The 16,840-nt window shown below is 39.1% G+C and overlaps 3 protein-coding genes across 4 annotated transcripts; 2 read left to right on the forward strand and 1 right to left on the reverse strand.

Annotated features, from left to right (window-relative positions):
• Positions 1-383: 383 nt before the first annotated feature.
• On the reverse strand, positions 384-3,339 carry LOC127643117 (patatin-like phospholipase domain-containing protein 7). Its single transcript, XM_052125695.1, has 5 exons — positions 2,099-3,339; positions 1,193-1,353; positions 1,032-1,101; positions 726-842; positions 384-633 (listed from the first exon to the last, which is right to left on the reverse strand). Exons 2-5 carry the CDS (start codon positions 1,220-1,222, stop codon positions 539-541), a joined length of 312 nt encoding a protein of 103 aa, XP_051981655.1. The 5' UTR covers positions 1,223-1,353; positions 2,099-3,339; the 3' UTR covers positions 384-538.
• A 4,351-nt stretch (positions 3,340-7,690) lies between these two features.
• On the forward strand, positions 7,691-10,636 carry LOC127642960 (39S ribosomal protein L41, mitochondrial). The gene is made up of 2 exons (XM_052125432.1): positions 7,691-7,804; positions 9,741-10,636. Exon 2 carries the CDS (start codon positions 9,767-9,769, stop codon positions 10,172-10,174), a length of 408 nt encoding a protein of 135 aa, XP_051981392.1. The 5' UTR covers positions 7,691-7,804; positions 9,741-9,766; the 3' UTR covers positions 10,175-10,636.
• Positions 10,637-12,431: 1,795 nt separating this feature from the next.
• Positions 12,432-15,752, forward strand: paxx (PAXX non-homologous end joining factor). Of its 2 annotated transcripts, XM_052118799.1 has the most exons (7): positions 12,435-12,929; positions 13,026-13,086; positions 13,175-13,224; positions 13,327-13,511; positions 13,604-13,654; positions 13,757-13,847; positions 15,515-15,752. In XM_052118799.1, the coding sequence occupies exons 1-7, from the start codon at positions 12,817-12,819 to the stop codon at positions 15,558-15,560; spliced, it is 597 nt and encodes a 198-aa protein (XP_051974759.1). In that variant the 5' UTR covers positions 12,435-12,816; the 3' UTR covers positions 15,561-15,752. The 2 variants fall into 2 exon arrangements, with proteins under 2 accessions (XP_051974749.1, XP_051974759.1); XM_052118789.1 differs by lacking the exon at positions 15,515-15,752 and having other exon boundaries at positions 12,432-12,929; positions 13,757-14,709.
• Positions 15,753-16,840: the final 1,088 nt, after the last annotated feature.

Genomic DNA, 16,840 nt, shown 5'->3' on the forward strand with positions numbered 1-16,840 from the left:
CGTCAATACTCGCTGAGTTACCCAGGTCTGCTAGAGTTTTTTCTAATGATTTGTTAGTTTTTAAACATTTAAGCAAGAGAATTCCTTTAATGAACATAACTTTAGTTTAGTTAAAATCTCCTCATATGGGCCCATTCTAAAAAGAAAACATCTAAACATCTTGGACAAGAGGTATCTGAGTTTAGGTGATGTGGCTGATGTGGTTGTGTGCTCAATGCCTCCTGTGCCTGATCTCCATTTCATCTTCCTGTTTGGAAGATGAAAATCATACGTATTCAAAGTACAAGCCATACTAAATCATAAAAGCATGTTTTTGTCTTCTCTCCAGTCATCTTACTGTATCAGCTGTATCTGCAGTCTCCTCCTCCTCCTCCTCCTCCCTGTTCGGGTTGGACAGATCAAAGCCTGACAGCACTGCATCCTCATCATTGTCTGTCTGGTACTCAGACTCTTCTGTCAGTGTAAGAAAGTAATTAAAAAAAAAAATTTAAACTTAGGACAATCACCCTCTGGTAAGGGATATTTTACCCATATATTTTTAGGATGTTTTTAGGATATTTTTAGTTGGTAAGATTAGTCTCATCTTGACTCTAACATCAACCAACTTGGCACCCATCGAGCGAGCCATGTCATCTTTAAACAGAAAATACAAGAGACACTTTATATTGTAATTGTAACATTTAATTTGGTCATTAGCATCTATACAGAAGATACAAACACTTAACCTGGTAGATTATTTATGCAGCCACCATCCAGGAGTAAGTGTCCATCTTTAGGGTCACATAGAGGGGGAAGGTACCCAGAAAGAGACATACTAGCATGAACATACCTCCACAGAGAGCCTAACAGACAGAGTATACATATAGTAGACTATTTAAATCCTACACAAGAGATGGTAAAGATGAAACAATCTAACCAGCTAACCATCAGTGTGCACTCATGGAAGAGCCGGTGATGTCTGTGGTGATATTGAAATATGGGATCCAAAGATCCTATCCTAAAATGCAAAGAGATTTAAGGATTACACTTACATTTTCCAGTAAACATGGATGTCACCGGGAAGGTCAAGTCTGTGATCTTCTTAAAAATAGATCCAAAGTCCTTTTGTGTATACAGAAAGAGATAACAATTTATAATTAATAAAGTTGATGGTAGACCTAAATTTATCAATGTTATTGCTTAATGGTCTCACCATGGCCCACTGGCATGCCCTGACTGTCATACGACTGACGCTTCGCTCTTCAGCATAGAGAGCCCCTATCAGCGAACCGATGGAGGTGCCACCAATCAGATCTACAGGGATTCATTCCTGCTTCACTCAGTGCCCGAATGATGCCCACCTGACAGCAGCCTCTGTTGGATGGGCAGGAGGAAATGAAGACATTGAGAATTAAGCAAAAACTGCATGGAAAGATGTGTGCTTTGAGTGTCTACAGTGTTACTCATAAATCCTTTTGAAAAGCATTTTAAAGCTGAAATGTGTCATTTTTCTAATATTTGTATGTAACAGTTAAAGGACGGGCATGGAGGAGGCGGGAACTGGCTGAAGAGTCAACTTAAAGTTTTAATGCAAAACTCAACATAAAACAAACATAAACCATAAGACAAACACACACATAAACATGCAGCACGGCCATGTGTGTGTCTTTCTCTCTCCACAGCATCCACGGTTAAAAAACTTTCATAAGATTTTGTATGCCTAAATGGGAAAACTCTTGTACCTGTGTGGGTACTGGAGTGGTTGCTATGGTTACAGATGGTGGCCGCGTGGTGCTTTAATGCCCAGGTGTTGCGAATGAACATGAACTTTCAATTCACATGAAAGTGAAGCTTAAACACTTAAATCCCAAAATATAACAAAGGAATTCGATCTACCTGACTCATATCCTTTAAAAATCTGACAGAAAAACTGATTGCTTTAATAAACTGATGCAGGAAAAAAAAAAAAAAAACCACACACACTGTTGGATGCCATGAACTACATGATGCGCACCCACAGTTATCTCAGTTGCTCACTTTTGAAGCACTTTGTTTACACTTAAGTACATCACTGAGCGCGGGATATGCATAAGCGGTGTTGTGCTGTGCCATCTATTACCTTTTTTTGTGTGTGTGTATTTATACATTTTCTTATTATCGGACTTCCCTTAGTGTCCACATATCCCCCAGAAATATGTCCACATAGAAGTTAAATGGTTATACGATATGCATTTTTGCATCAGTGCTGTTGGAGATAAGGAGATGTGCAAATAATTGTAAAACCGGTCAACCGTGATTTTTTTCTCAAACGGTAATCTATGTCACGATTGACGGTGGAGGCAGACACAGGATGAGGATCTAGTCGCAGCGGAGGTTTTATTTAGACAACAAGGGTAATACAAACATCCACGATGGGAAAAAGATAAACAAAACACGAAAGGCAAACAAAGGGTTAACGGGAGGCATAAACGGGTATAACAACGGAGACGTAACAATGATGGAAGCATGGGAAACAGGCATACACTTACAAAGACCGACAAGGGAAAGGAGAAACAGACACGGTTAAATACACAAACACAATCAAGACTCAACGAGACAGGTGGAAACACTGATGAGTGCAGGCAGTGACGTGGGCCGGGAATTGTGGGAAATGTAGTTTTACGCTCGGACAGTGAGCCTACAGGCGGACAACAGGGAAAACGTGACATGGAATGGGAGCGGTGACAGGTGAGACGGAAAACACGGAGCAGACCAGGAAACATGAAAAACGTGATGGGTGAAAACAGAGAACATAGGACAGACAACACCGGAACGTTACATAATCCCCCCCTCAAAAGGACCGGATTCCAGACGGTCCTAAGAGACAGGAGGGAAGAACCAACAGGAATAAACAGATGTACAGGGCGAGGGGCTAAAAGGGAGGAAAAACTAACAGACCAAAGGGGACACAAGGCACACAAAGACAGTAAGGGGGTACAAGGAGCAATTAGGCAGTCCACGGGGGCACAAGGGGAAATTAGGCAGTCCACGGGGGCACAAGGGGAAAGGTTTAGGAGGCCAGGGAGGTATCGACCGGGCAGGGACAGGTTTCGGTGGTCTGGGAGGTATTGCCCGGGCAGGGTTGGGTTTAGATGGCCCGGAGGCTGGCCGTAAGGCAAGGGCCGGTTCAGGGGGCCTGGGAGGCGGCCAAAGGGCTAGGGCTGATCCAAGGGGCCTTGGAGATAAAGCTGAGGGAGGCTCTGGGGGCTCAGGAGACGGTGCTGAGGAAGGCCTAGGAGGCGGAGGCCTGGAAGGCTCTGGGGACGGAGCCGAGGAGGGCTCAGGAGGCGGGGCCGAGGAGGGCTCAGGAGGCGGGGCCGAGGAGGGCTCAGGAGGCGCCGTAGGAGGCTTAAGAGGTGGAGCCGTAGAAAGCTCTGGAGTCTCTGGGAGCAGAGCCGTAGGAGGCTCGAGAGGCGGAGCCGTAGGAGGCTCAGGGGGCGGAGCCCTAGAGGGTTCGAGGGGCGCTGGCTCAGGGACGGTCGAGGCTACAGGCGCTGGCTCAGGGACGGTCGAGGCTACAGGCGCTGGCTCAGGGACGGTCGAGGCTACAGGCGCTGGCTCAGGGACTTCAGGGGTGACAGGCTCGCTCACAGTGATGTGCGTAGGCGTTGGCTCGCTCACCGTGATATGCGTAGGTGCCGACTCGCTGACCGTGATATGCGTAGGTGCCGACTCGCTGACCGTGGCAGGCGCTGACTCGCTGACCGTGGCAGGCGCTGACTCGCTGACCGTGGCAGGCGTGAGCTGGAGAGTGGAGGCTTTCCTTCTCCTCCTTCTCCGGGCGGAAGAAGTTGGCTGCGCTGGCTCATCGATCCGGAAAGGCAGGGGCTCAGGCTCGACAGCCGGAAACACGAGGAGTGGTTCCTCGGGTGCCAGTTTCTTGAGGGTGAGACTCACGTACTCCCTCAAAGTGTGCTCTTCGAATTCCGGCGCTTCCCACCACTGGGCTGATGGTAACCCGCTCCGGTAGATGAGCTTCAGGGAAGCGTCGTCGAACCCGGTGTGGATGGCGACCGTGGAGAAGAGCCGTGAGTACTCGCAAACGGGAAAATTTGCATGGGCCAGTGTGGTGAAAACCGCTGCTAGATCCATTTGTGGTCGGTCTTTCTGTCACGATTGACGGTGGAGGCAGACACAGGATGAGGATCTAGTCGCAGCGGAGGTTTTATTTAGACAACAAGGGTAATACAAACATGAACAAAAGTAAACATCCACGATGGGAAAAAGATAAACAAAACACGAACGGCAAACAAAGGGTTAACGGGAGGCATAAACGGGTATAACAACGGCGAAGTAACAATGATGGAAGCATGGGAAACAGGCATAAACTTACAACAAAGACCGACAAGGGAAAGGAGAAACAGACACAGTTAAATACACAAACACAATCAAGACTCAACGAGACACAGGTGGAAACACTGATGAGTGCAGGCAGTGACGTGGGCCGGGAATTGTGGGAAATGTAGTTTTACGCTCGGACAGTGAGACTACAGGCGGACAACAGGGAAAACGTGACATGGAATGGGAGCGGTGACAGGTGAGACGGAAAACACGGAGCAGACCAGGAAACATGACATAAACGTGATGGGTGAAAACAGAGAACATAGGACAGACAACACCGGAACGTTACAATCTAACCATCAAAAACTCACACCGCGGCATCCCGATGTTGAATAGACTTTTTAATTTATCTGTGCATTAATTTGAACTGTTATTATGCATTGTGTAATGTGTTGTAATGAAACACTTCCCAAAAAAAACCCACCCCACCTCTCCCCGCTAGACCCATATTTGGTCCCCCTCAGCGTTCAAACCAAATCTACGCCATTGGTAGAAACTCACTAATCACAGTCAGCCAGGGCTGATTTATTCTATGAGTGAAAGTGTCCAATGTGGTAACAAAGATTAAGCGAGTAGCATTCGGCTGGCCATGTGATCCCAACATGGCAGCCCCACAAGGGGACCCTCTCCATGTAATATAAAACATCTTTTATAAGGTAACTGATATGACTCAAGTCTTCATCTCATGTGAGTGCCAATGATTTCATAAATATGTTTTAAAATGTCAATTACTTTCTTTAGAAGAAGAACTTTATAAAGGAGGTAAAAATAGTAACAGGGTCGTCCCTTTAAATAGTGTACTGTGAGCCAACATCTGATCAATGCATATAGAACTAGCATGGCTTTATTATTTGACAGATACTGATAAAGTGTGTATCATTAGCTATACATTTGATAAAAAATAATTAAGGGCAAGGGCTTAATTTTACATTCACATTTATGCATTTGGCAGACGCTTTTATCCAAAGTTACAGACTTACAGTGCACTTATTACAGGGACAATCCCCCCGGAGCAACCTGGAGTTAAGTGCCTTGCTCAAGGACACAATGGTGGTGGCTGTGGGGTTCAAACTAGCAACCATCTGATTAACAGTTATGTGCTTTAGCTTATGTGCTTTAGCCCACTACGCCACCATCACTCATTTTAAGATGTATTACCGGGTATATACTGCAAGTATCCTCTTGATCTTTGTCTTCCATATCTACCAGAATGGAGAACAATTAAATAAACGCAGTTTGCTAAAAATATAGTTGTTTGCATTATGCTTATTTCCTTGGGTTATCCATTTTTCACAAAATCTCCTACAGAAGAGAACTGATCATTTCTTTTCATACACAGTAGGTGACATCTTAAGATAGGGTGCTTGAAATGTTTGTCTAAACTATTTTTACATTAATAAAGATGACAAACTTTTACAAACTTCAAAAGACTTTGGCTGGGTTTCCCGATAACGTTGGAACTTAAACTTTTATGATCATCTTAACTAACGTTGCTCGTTATTTTACAATGGAGTAATGCCTGTTTCCCAAACCAGCACGTCGTTATAAAGGTGAATCAAGTTCTTCGTTCTTTGAGCTGTTCAGTCCAATGGTGCTGATCACTTTGACCAATATATGTCCAGGAGTTATAATGCAGAAACACTATCAAATGTGGAAGTTGTCAGTAACCTTGTTGAGGCGCCGAAATGTATTTCCTATTACAGAATTTAATGAAAGAAATAATGGTGGCTTTAGTAAGATGGAGTTTCACATTTATTGATGCTCAAACTAAGAGATTAATGAAAGTGACACAATAAATGCATGCAACGTGAATGTACACTATGTGAATCACGAGGGGCTCTCACATAGACTAAAGTTTTGTTCTTGTGGCTGGAAACTGAACAAATGCACACAGAACAGGATTAAAATGACGGGCATCAGTGTTGAGCTCATAAAACTATCTATATATTAATAGATTGTCTGGTTAGATTTCAAGGCACTGGGAAGACCCCTAATGATGCATTGTGCACTTGAAGCCTTAGTGCCACTATGCATCATGCAATTTGTTACTGCCTTGTAAAAAAAAAGAGAGAGCTGGTTTGAACCAGCCACTGGAGGAAGGAGGAAGAGGAGGAGTGAAAGGGAAGTTCTCATTGCACACTCTTACTCTAATCTCCTTTGTTAAATATATTTTAATTATTTATTTAGGAATATTTATATATGGTTATATACAACTATTACAACTATGCTTATCAAAGAAGGCTAATAAAACATTCTATTATATTACGTGTTTTGTAAATTTAGACCTATCACGTTGCATGCGCAGACTGCCTATTGATTTCAACACTTGTATATCCTCTGAAATATTTTACATTTATGCATTTAAATGCTTGTAAACATTTTACATTGGCTTCCCAATTATCAATATATATATATAAATTGTGTGTGTGTATATATATATATATATGGCAGTGGTGGCTCAGCGGTTAAGGCTCTGGGTTACTGATCAGAAGGTCGTGGGTTCAAGCCCCAACACCACCAAGACACCACTGTTGGGCCCTTGAGCAAGGCCCTTGAACCTATCTGCTCCAGGGGCGCCGTATCATGGCTGACCCTGCACTCTGACCCCAGCTTAGCTGGGATATGTGAAAAATAAATAATTTCACCATGTATATGCAGAAATGTATGTATAATGTGTGACAATTGGTCAAATTAAATTAAATTAAATTAATTATATATATATATATATATATATATACACACAATTTATTAAATCTCCCATTGTCTTTGATAAACTGTGAAAGATGTCAGAAAGATATGTTTGCACTTAATGGACAAGCGGTTCAAAGCTCACGTTAATTTAGATAAAGATGCGTTTGGGAAAACGGAGATTTACTGCAATCTGACCCCCTGGCCTGATATGTTATTTATGAGTCCCTCTCCCAGGGCAAAATTAAGTCAAACACCCAGGGTGAAGGTGGGGTGTGCAATTAAAAAATATAAAAACATCTTCTCACAGGAACAGAAAGCATTAAGTGACTGATTACTTTGTGTAGCATGGACTGCTGCGGAAGGTGTGCATGCTAATCTGGGTTAGGGGCAAACACAGCCGTTGTTTACACAAAAGCCGCTTGTAAACAGAGACACTACGTGGTCAATCACAGGTACTTATTTTATTTTTTTTAACCATATATCGCGGAGTTCCTACATGCAAATAATGTAAATATATAAGTGAACAATAGAAAACACCTACTGAATGGCTTTTCAAAACTCTGTTTTTGTCAATCTCGATGTATTTTAGAATCTCCCGGGATTCTATTTACAATGTCAGACCAACACAATTCCCCTAGTCAGTATTCGTTACTCCTATTGGCTGCCTCCGGGCTGATCTGACCAATCACACTCGATTTCTTTAAGACGTGTAACGTGGGACCAGAAGGGTTCTCTTGAAAGCACACTGTTCAAGGTTAGTGTGTTTCTTTAGTAATTTTCATATACCAGTTAATTAACTTGTACATGACATTGTGGTTTGCGAAGCTTTCATTATTGGAGTACAATGTCTAAAATAATTGCAGTGAACCGTTTTTGGCTACATAAATTATTGATTCATTATGTTGACGTGAGCATGACATTTAACCTGGGATGCGGCAAGTTTGACGACCTCCATTTGAAAAGTTTGCAAATTACAACAGATTTTTTACATTTCGTTTATACGAATTTCGCTAGTACGCTTGCTTACTGCTACAAATGCACGTACAAATACTAGGTTAGGGGCCGATCACATCAAAAGCGTCGCCCTAGGAATTACAATAAATAAGAATCAACAGAATAGAAGTTCATTAAATTTTAATCCTATTATCCAAAAGACTCGGAGGAAGTTTAATCAATGGCTTTTAAGAGACTTGTCATTAAGAGGGATAGTTTTGATTTCTAAAGCAGAAGGTATATCCCGGTTAACTTATACAGCTATGGCTATTCAGGTTGATAAGATATTGAAGGAGATTGATAATATGCTCTTTGATTTTGTTTGGATAAATAGGATACATTATATAAGAAAAACGATCGTAATGAACTCGTATGAAAATGGTGGTCTTAATTTCCTGAATTTCGCTACTTTAAACAATACATTTAAAATCAACTGGATTAAAAAAATAGTTAAGTATCCAGTATCCATTTGAAATATTATTCCCCTCCATATTTGATCTAGTTTGGGTGGCATACATTTCTTCCTTGTTTGCAATTTTGATATTAACAAAATACCTGTGAAACTTTCTGCATTTCATCGTCAAGCTTTACTAGCGTGTTTAATTTACAAACACAACTTTTCACCTCACAATACTTTACATCTGGAATGTAATTGCATATTGGAGTCAGTATGTGAGTGATGATGACTGGAAAAAAAGTCTGGCTTCTGCCCAATTGCTATATCTTAAGAAACCAGGTTAAAGAAGTGTCTTTTAAACTCTTTCACAGAATATACCCTGTTAAACATTATTTAACCAAGTTTTAAAATGATAGAATGTAAAGCAAAATGTACTTGATTTTATTGTTTTATTTTACATTACAGTGGAAAGATGTTCTTTTAAGTATTATTGTAAACTCCAACGATAAACAAACCCACATTTATTTTATATATTTTTTTTATTTTAATGGCTAAATTTCACATATGAAAGTGCACATCCAGATGGAGTTAAACATTTCTAAGAAGCTTTTCCAGAAAAAGCTGGTAGATTCTTCAAAAATTGGTAGTGAATTTTATCTGGTCCAACAGCTGTGTCGTGGGATTTTTTTAATGGCTTGCTTTAATGGATCGTTCTTACATAGAACAAGTTTGGTTTTATGGCTCTGTATTACTAGAGCCAAAGTTAATCTTTCATTTTCTTGTTGAGCATGAAAAGATCGAAAAGCAGGAAGACAGTTCTCCATAGATGAATTGTTTTTCGAAAGTTTTTGCTAGAATGTTTGCAATTTCTTGTTTTGAAGTCAAAAGTGTATTATGCTGTTTGATGTGATTGTTTTGTTTTCTGTATTAGGTTTGATATTTTGTATTTATGGAGTCCTTTTGTCATGCTGGAAACTAATCTTCTCCAGCTTTCTTTTTTTTACTTAATTTATAATTCTTCTTTCTCGTGCTCATGTGTGTCATTTCTGCGACACTATCATCACCATACGGATTTACCAAAATAGAAGTTGTTTTGAAACTGATTTCCTACGCTGGTCGAATAAACATTTTAAAAAACAGATAGTTCTGCCCCAACATGAAGTGTTTCCATGTTTCCATTGATAAGGGTATAAATAATGTATATTCTTTCTAGCTGGCCGTAATCACAATGTCACTATTATATAAGGAGTTTATTAATGCATTGTACAAGTATTGATGACTTACATTTCCTCTTTTATAGGTAGTTGCTGCAGATAAATTGCTCAGATGGGGGTGCTCTCAGCGCTGACACGGGGGCTTGTGAGAGGAGCTGACAGAATGGCTGAGTTCACAAGTAAGCGTGGCCCTAGGACATTCTACAAGAGTAGAGGCGCCAGACCCACTGGAGTGCTCACCTCCAGCAGAAAATTCATACCTGTACGGGCCATGATACCAGAGTTTGTGGTGCCTAATTTGGAGGGATTTAACCTGAAACCCTATGTATCTTACAAGACCCCAGAAGGAACAGAGCAGCCCATGACTCCAGAGGAGCTCTTCACTCAGGTGGTGGCTCCACAGATTGAGAGAGACATTGAGGAGGGTGTTTTCACGAAGGAGAATCTTGAAAAATATGGCTTGGAGAAAACACAAGAAGGAAAATTGTTCAAGTTGCATCCCAAGAACTTTATTAATTAAGAACAATTATATTGTGCACTTCAGAGATTTGCAATGGACTTTAAGCAACTTTTTCCAACAAAAATCACAGGTCATATTCATGAAAATAAATATTTTCTGCTGTATAGTCAGTTTTGCAGAAATGCACTTAAAACTGACATCCTTCACATTTTCAGTTTGCCTGGGACTGCTGATATACATCCAAACCATGTCAAAACCACATACATTTCAATAAATAACTAAATAACTCCTTAGAGGAACATGTCATTTAAAAAAAGAAATAAATAGATACATGTTTATTAATATGGCTATGGTTTATTTGTACAAATCACATTTGACAAAAGGTTTAGCCACTGGTGTAAAGCAAAAGGAGAACTAATAGCTTACAAATACACCGATCAGCCTCAACATTTTGTGTATGTCCCCCTTGTGTTGCCAAAACTGCGCCAATCTGCATCTCAGAATAGCATTGTGAGATGCTATTCTTCTCACCACAATTGTACTCTTGTTAATGAGAGAGGTCAACAGGGAATGGCCAGACTGGTTGAAACTGACAAAGTCTACAGTAACTCTGATAACTGCTCTGTACAATTGTGGTGAGAATAATAGCATCTCAGAATGCTATTCTGAGATCCGGGTTGGCGCTGTTTTGGTGGCACAAGGGAACCGAACCTTTCTCTGGTGAAGGAAAGTGGTCTTGTACGTACCGCCCCGAGTCATTCTCCAGAGAGGTTTCAAAGCTGGCAGTGGGAGACTCGTACTGGATACTGAGGTGGCCTCCAGACTCTGTGAGCCCAACACTGGTTTGAGGTGGCTCCTGAGGAAAGGGGGGAGTGGAGTTGCTCAGGGACCAGTTTGGACCCAGAGGGAGTCAGGACCAGTCTGCTGAAAAAGACAGCAACACAAAAATATATGCATTTGTACATGATTGCAGAACGGACACCTAGCAGACTGTGAGGAGATATTTGCAGAATTTGACAAAACGTTTATTGGATTACAATGACTGAGCGCACCTTTAAATTAAGAAATGTGAATATTATAATTTTATAAAAGCATTTTATTTTATTCTTCTGTTACGACTTCTTTATCATTTGAGCTGTAAAGTTGATTAATTTGTCATTTTTATGGCAGTTTTAAGATTTTAGGGTATATGGCTGTCGTCATGGCAACGAAGTAACGTAAAATCAGATATAATTACACAAAAATGCTGAGCAAGCGAGTTTTATCCAACTAAAACAATGGCTGTCTCGTTTGGAAGGCTGCGTCCTCCAGAGGTCGCATTTGTCGGCCGCATACGTCATCAAGGCTGTCTCGTTTCAGAAAAGGGAGTAGGACACTTCGAATGCGACCTATAGAAAAGGATAAAGTATACATCATTCAATTGCTAGTTTTATTGGGGAAGTTTCATATAAAATGAAGTGGTCTGGTGATAAACCAATTTTTTTTTTCATTTTATAAATTATTTTAAACAATACTGTTATATTTTGTATAAGTGTAAGTATAAAAAAAGCTTCCAGGGCTTGTAATATTGTTTGCAAATTCAAAATTGATAGATAAATGTCATCTTATCCCTTTGTTTGTTTTGTTTATAATACCCTGGCATTATTATTTTTATTTGTTTAATTTTTCTGTAGGCCTATCTTATTATGTAAATGATAATAATAATAAATCCTTTGTAGGCCTACCTGAGATGGAAATTATACAATGTTGATTATGTGGAATTTTCTCTTTATGTCATGTATGTTAATATGCAGTTAAAAAAATCGAATGCGTCCTTTTTCACGGGAATTCGGAGGATGAAGTACATTCTTCTGGACACTCACAACCCACAATTCTTTGCTTCAACGGAAATGTAAAAATAAAATAAAAAATAACGCCAATTTTCCCGTAAATAAGATGTTCAAACGTAAGTGGAAGTAGGCTACCTCAGTAGATGGGTGTAGAGTATATAATATGTATTAATATATATTTAAAATGAAGTGTTAGACAAAAAGTACACCTGTAAAATGTTTTTTTTTTTTTTTTTTTTTCCTCACTTTAAATCATTATAACTCTCCTAAAATTGACCTTATACATTCCCTTCTAAAGGGACTGTGTTCCCTGGTCACTCAAAGCGCTCGCGCTTGTTAAAGTTTGGCGTGCTGTGCAACCATATTAAGTTCCGTTTCCGTTTGTCCTACGAAGGCAGCCTTCAAATGACGCGACCTACCTAGCATGCAGCCTTTCAAACTAGACACCGCCGATGTTAACATGCATTTTGTTTAGGTCTTGTAGCTGTACTTTAGAAACTGTGCATATTTAAACGTTTAAGAATTGGCCCTGTTCACTTCCATTTTATGTGCCCCGCTTTAAACCAGACATTTTTTGTATTACATTACCATCACTTTTTTTTAAGTTGGTAAGTCCAACATGCCAGAATATGAGAATACCGTGGCAGCTGGTCATTTAATAATGTAATCATTTTGAATAAAGGTGGACACAATTAGTTTCTTTTATAATTTTAAGATTTAAATAGGAATTGAAAGACATAACAACTTCCGGGGCGCTAACATCTGATTGGCTGGTCTTTTAAATCGTTGTCGTTGTTTTGGTGAACAGTTCCTGATTTAGAAGGATGGAGATTTTTTTTACTCTCTACTAGTGTAATGCCTCGGTAAAGTACGATGGAACAGAAAAGATCCGAATCCAAATATGTTCTCTGCACATTGCTGGATAAAAAGGATCAGTCCAAGTATGTCTTTTTTACACAAAAGAGATCAGCAGGAGACATAATAGGGTGAGTTTATAGAACAGGTATTGTTTATTATTATAGGTTTTCTGGTAGCTTTAATTTAAGAGTATTTTTCATTCCATGGCGTCCTGTTTCCTTTAGATTTACCAATGGCGAAGATGTTTGGAAAATACATCTCTCAGAAGAGATCCTGTCTCAGTTTGTAAGAATTTGTTGATGAAGCCCGTTTAATTTTAATATGATTTTATTAACCTTATTTCATAATGTGAGAAAATCGTATTTCTTTACAGCTCAAGAAGTTCTCATTAAAATCCACAGAAGACTATACTTTGAAACTCAAGTAAGCCATGGTGAAAATAACGTGATAAATAAATGATGATTCAATGGTCTCATTTTTTGGTTCGTGTGCTCCGTGAGAATGTCCCCTTGTGTATCTGGACAGATGTGCATGTAGGACTGGCCGAGCATTTGTGACACTGCAGGAGGACAGTGCTGTGCTGCATTTAGGTTGTGAGCCCACAGATCTGACTCTGTCTCTGTCAAAACTCACTGACTCAGAGGGGAGGACAGAAGTCAAAGACCTGCTTTTTGAGATGGCTGACAGCCTGACACAGCTAGAGAATGGAGGTAAACAACGATTAATTTAGTCACTATGCTCTATTATAAAAAAAGAAATGAAGCCCAGACATACTAGATGTTTGCTTTTTTCATAATTCTAGGTGCTACATCTTCATTTTATCCAGTCAGCAGCCCTCAGAAGAGAACTACTGGTTAGTTAAGACATTACTGTTTAGGTTTGTTCAAATGGACTTTGGAAATTGTCTATACACATTTAAGAGTATATGAATACTAGTGGCTGCTTTCTGTTTTAGTATTTGAACCTAGAAAACAACATAAGGATCCATCAGTAGCAGTAAGAAAACGTCTTCCTGGGGGTTCTCTCATCAACCCAGGATCAAAAAGGTCATCATCATTGATGTTATTGGCTACGTTCATGCCACAGCTGAATTTGGCCCAAATCTGATTTTGTTCCACGGTGTCATCTGTTTGACACAGATCTGTTATTTGGATGACCGTGTGAGCATCCAAAAGCACTTTGAATCTGACATTTTCAAATCTGATCTGGGACACTTTTATATGGAAATAAATTTTTTCCAATGTGCCTTCAGTCTGAACAGCCAGAATTGTATGTGATTTTTGTACATCAATCTACTGTAACTCAACATCCGTCACTTGCAGGCTTGATTTGCCTCGTAATGTAACTGTTATGGATTATGTTAATGCATTCATTTCCTTTTTAAGAAAAGAAAATTATAGGTTTCAACAGTTGGGTTCAGTGGTTCGTTTGAATTTCACACATTAAAACGTGCATGAAAAGAGGCAGATAAAGCCTATGTAACACCACCCTTTGATCATGTCACTTGTGCAGAAAACGGTTTCTGTATTCTGTATCAAAGCATGAATGCAAGCAAGTCAATGGAAATCTGAAGTAATTACAGATAACAACTCTTACCTTTATATGTACTGTGTATATAACACTATTTTACCTGCTGTTCTTCGATTTTTGAGCTTTAATGCTAATTAAATTCTGCCATTTGACTGTAAATGACTATTTAAAATTACTTTATCCATCTGGTCTTCCATCACTTACTGATAATTTATTAGATAGTCATTAAAGGGATAGTTCACCCAAAAATGCCTGAAAATTCTCTCATCATTAACTCGCCCTCATGCCATCCTAGATGGGTATGACTTTCTTCCTTCACAAATGAAGATTTTTAGAAGAATATTTCAGCTCTTAAGGTCCATACAATGCAAGTGAATGTGTGCCAAAATTTTGAAGCTCCAAAATGCACATAAACAGCATAAACGTAATCCATACGACTCCAGTGGTTAAATCCATGTCCTTGGAAGTGATATGATAGGTGTGGGTGAGAAACGGATCAATATTTCAGTCCATCTTTCCCATAAATTTTCCTCCTAGCTCAGTAGGGGTGTATGCACAAAGAATGCAAAGGTGGAGAGTGATGGTAAAAAAGGACACAAACATTGATCGTTTTTTCACCCACACCAATCATAACGCTTAAGATGATATGGATTTAACTACTGGAGTCATGTGGATTACTTTTATGCTATTTATGTGTATTTTAGAGCTTCAAAATGTTGGCACCCATTCACTTGCATTGTATGGACCTACAGAGCTGAAATATTCTTCTAACAATCGTTGTTTGGGTTAACTAACCCTTTAAGTGGCCTAAATAAATAGGACTGCTAATAACAATCTTAAGTTAATTATATTAAAATAATTAACAAGTCTGGGTTTGTTATACGCATGCTCAGGGAGTATTATACACATGGTCAGTTTATGAGCATCAGATGTTCAGACCAGTGTCTGATATGGGCTGCATTTAAAATGTTGTCTGAACAACCTTACAAATTTTTTTTATATTTGAGCAGAAAATCAGATTTGGGCCACAATCAGCTGCGGTGTACGTATATTCTCCATTGACAATAGCTTGCAAATGGGATGAAGTAGACCAAAAATGGTTTAACATAACGTGGCAAAGTAATTTCAATAAGACTGGTTTTATCATGTGTTTAATGTGTCTGATCAGTTTTCTCTATCACAGAAAGAAACCTGCAACAGGTGTGGCTTTTGACGATGAAGATGAATAATGTCAAAACATGTGACCTCTGCATTTTAGAATCATGAATTGTAACTTTTTAACAAACCCAACACTTTTTCTGCTTATAACAGTTTTTATCATATAGATCACAATAACACTATGCATTGTTTTTTAAGTAATCAAGCATCTATTTAAAATTGTATTAAATATAGCAAAATGGCTGTTTTATATAAGGATACTTCTGGAAATAAAGTTATATTTTTAAATAAGTGCTCACTGAAAATTATTTCTAGCTGTTTCAACCAAAGCATTCACTTCATGAAAAAACAGCCATAAAATCAATTTAACAATTTATTGAATTATTCATCTTCCTTGTTAATATTAAAAACATCAGTTCACCCCAGATAGCACAAGAGAATGGAAACAGTAAAAGTAATCGAAAACAAGCTGAAAAGGTCCAGGCAATCATGTTACAAGGGAGTACACATGAACAAAAGGTATTACTGGATGAAAAAAAAAAACATTCATAAATATTTAATCATATACACAAGAAGATATATTCCAAAGCACTTACTGGAAAGATCAAACTAAATCACCCCTTATCTATAAACAGGACCAATCCAATAATATAGTCTGATATACAACCAATCTCATGTTTGCTGGTGTCTTTTAAATCACGGCGCATGTTAATTTCCAAAGTGAAAAGCAGCTTGCACTGGTCTTTATTTAGGCTGATGAGGTTCTCTGTTTAGCAGGACATATATTCTGAAGCAGCCTAGTCAGCTTAATAATCAAAGACTTTGAGCACCAAGTAAATAAGTGTTTAGAGTTTGTTAGGTCAGTTTTCACACAGCTGGTCATATTTAAAGAATTCGGTTACATGTTTCAAAAACCATGCTTTGTTTCCCTTTGGTCATATATTACATGAAAAAATTGCACTGAGGGCATCCTTATGTTCATGAGTGGTCTCACTCGCTTTTCCTCTCAAAAGTCGTGGCATTACTCTCTTTTATGCAGCAATGTCAGAATAATTATACACCACTGTAGTACTAAGGGCTGCCCACTGTGCAAGATTCAGAGGTGAAATACAGTTACTGAGCTGTAGGATCACTGACATAAAGGATCACTGAAATAAATGAATCATTATAAATTAACAATATATTGAACTGATTCCAGGTAAAACAAAAAGATCAAGCTCATATTACATTACAGTACAAACAGTACACTGGATGACAACTTTATAACACCAATGATCCTGTTGTACATCACTGACAAATGATTCAGCAGTAGCATCATTTGAAATTAACCATATAATAAATTGATTTCAGG

The sequence above is a fragment of the Xyrauchen texanus genome, chromosome 4 (genome assembly GCF_025860055.1).
Source record: "Xyrauchen texanus isolate HMW12.3.18 chromosome 4, RBS_HiC_50CHRs, whole genome shotgun sequence".
NCBI lineage: Eukaryota > Metazoa > Chordata > Actinopteri > Cypriniformes > Catostomidae > Xyrauchen > Xyrauchen texanus.

What these genes read in the sequence shown, in the direction of transcription:
- LOC127643117 (XM_052125695.1), bottom strand. Translation starts at nt 1,222, where the DNA reads ATGACAGTCAGGGCATGCCAGTGGGCCATG. An exon ending in GGGCATGCCAGTGGGCCATG is followed by an intron (nt 1,102 to 1,192) that starts GTGAGACCATTA and finishes TATACACAAAAG; the next exon opens with GACTTTGGATCTATTTTTAA. An exon ending in ATCCATGTTTACTGGAAAAT is followed by an intron (nt 843 to 1,031) that starts GTAAGTGTAATC and finishes TCTGTCTGTTAG; the next exon opens with GCTCTCTGTGGAGGTATGTT.
- LOC127642960 (XM_052125432.1), top strand. Translation starts at nt 9,767, where the DNA reads ATGGGGGTGCTCTCAGCGCTGACACGGGGGCTTGTGAGAGGAGCTGAC.
- paxx (XM_052118789.1), top strand. Translation starts at nt 12,817, where the DNA reads ATGGAACAGAAAAGATCCGAATCCAAATATGTTCTCTGCACATTGCTG. An exon ending in AAGAGATCCTGTCTCAGTTT is followed by an intron (nt 13,087 to 13,174) that starts GTAAGAATTTGT and finishes ATTTCTTTACAG; the next exon opens with CTCAAGAAGTTCTCATTAAA. An exon ending in GACACAGCTAGAGAATGGAG is followed by an intron (nt 13,512 to 13,603) that starts GTAAACAACGAT and finishes TCATAATTCTAG; the next exon opens with GTGCTACATCTTCATTTTAT.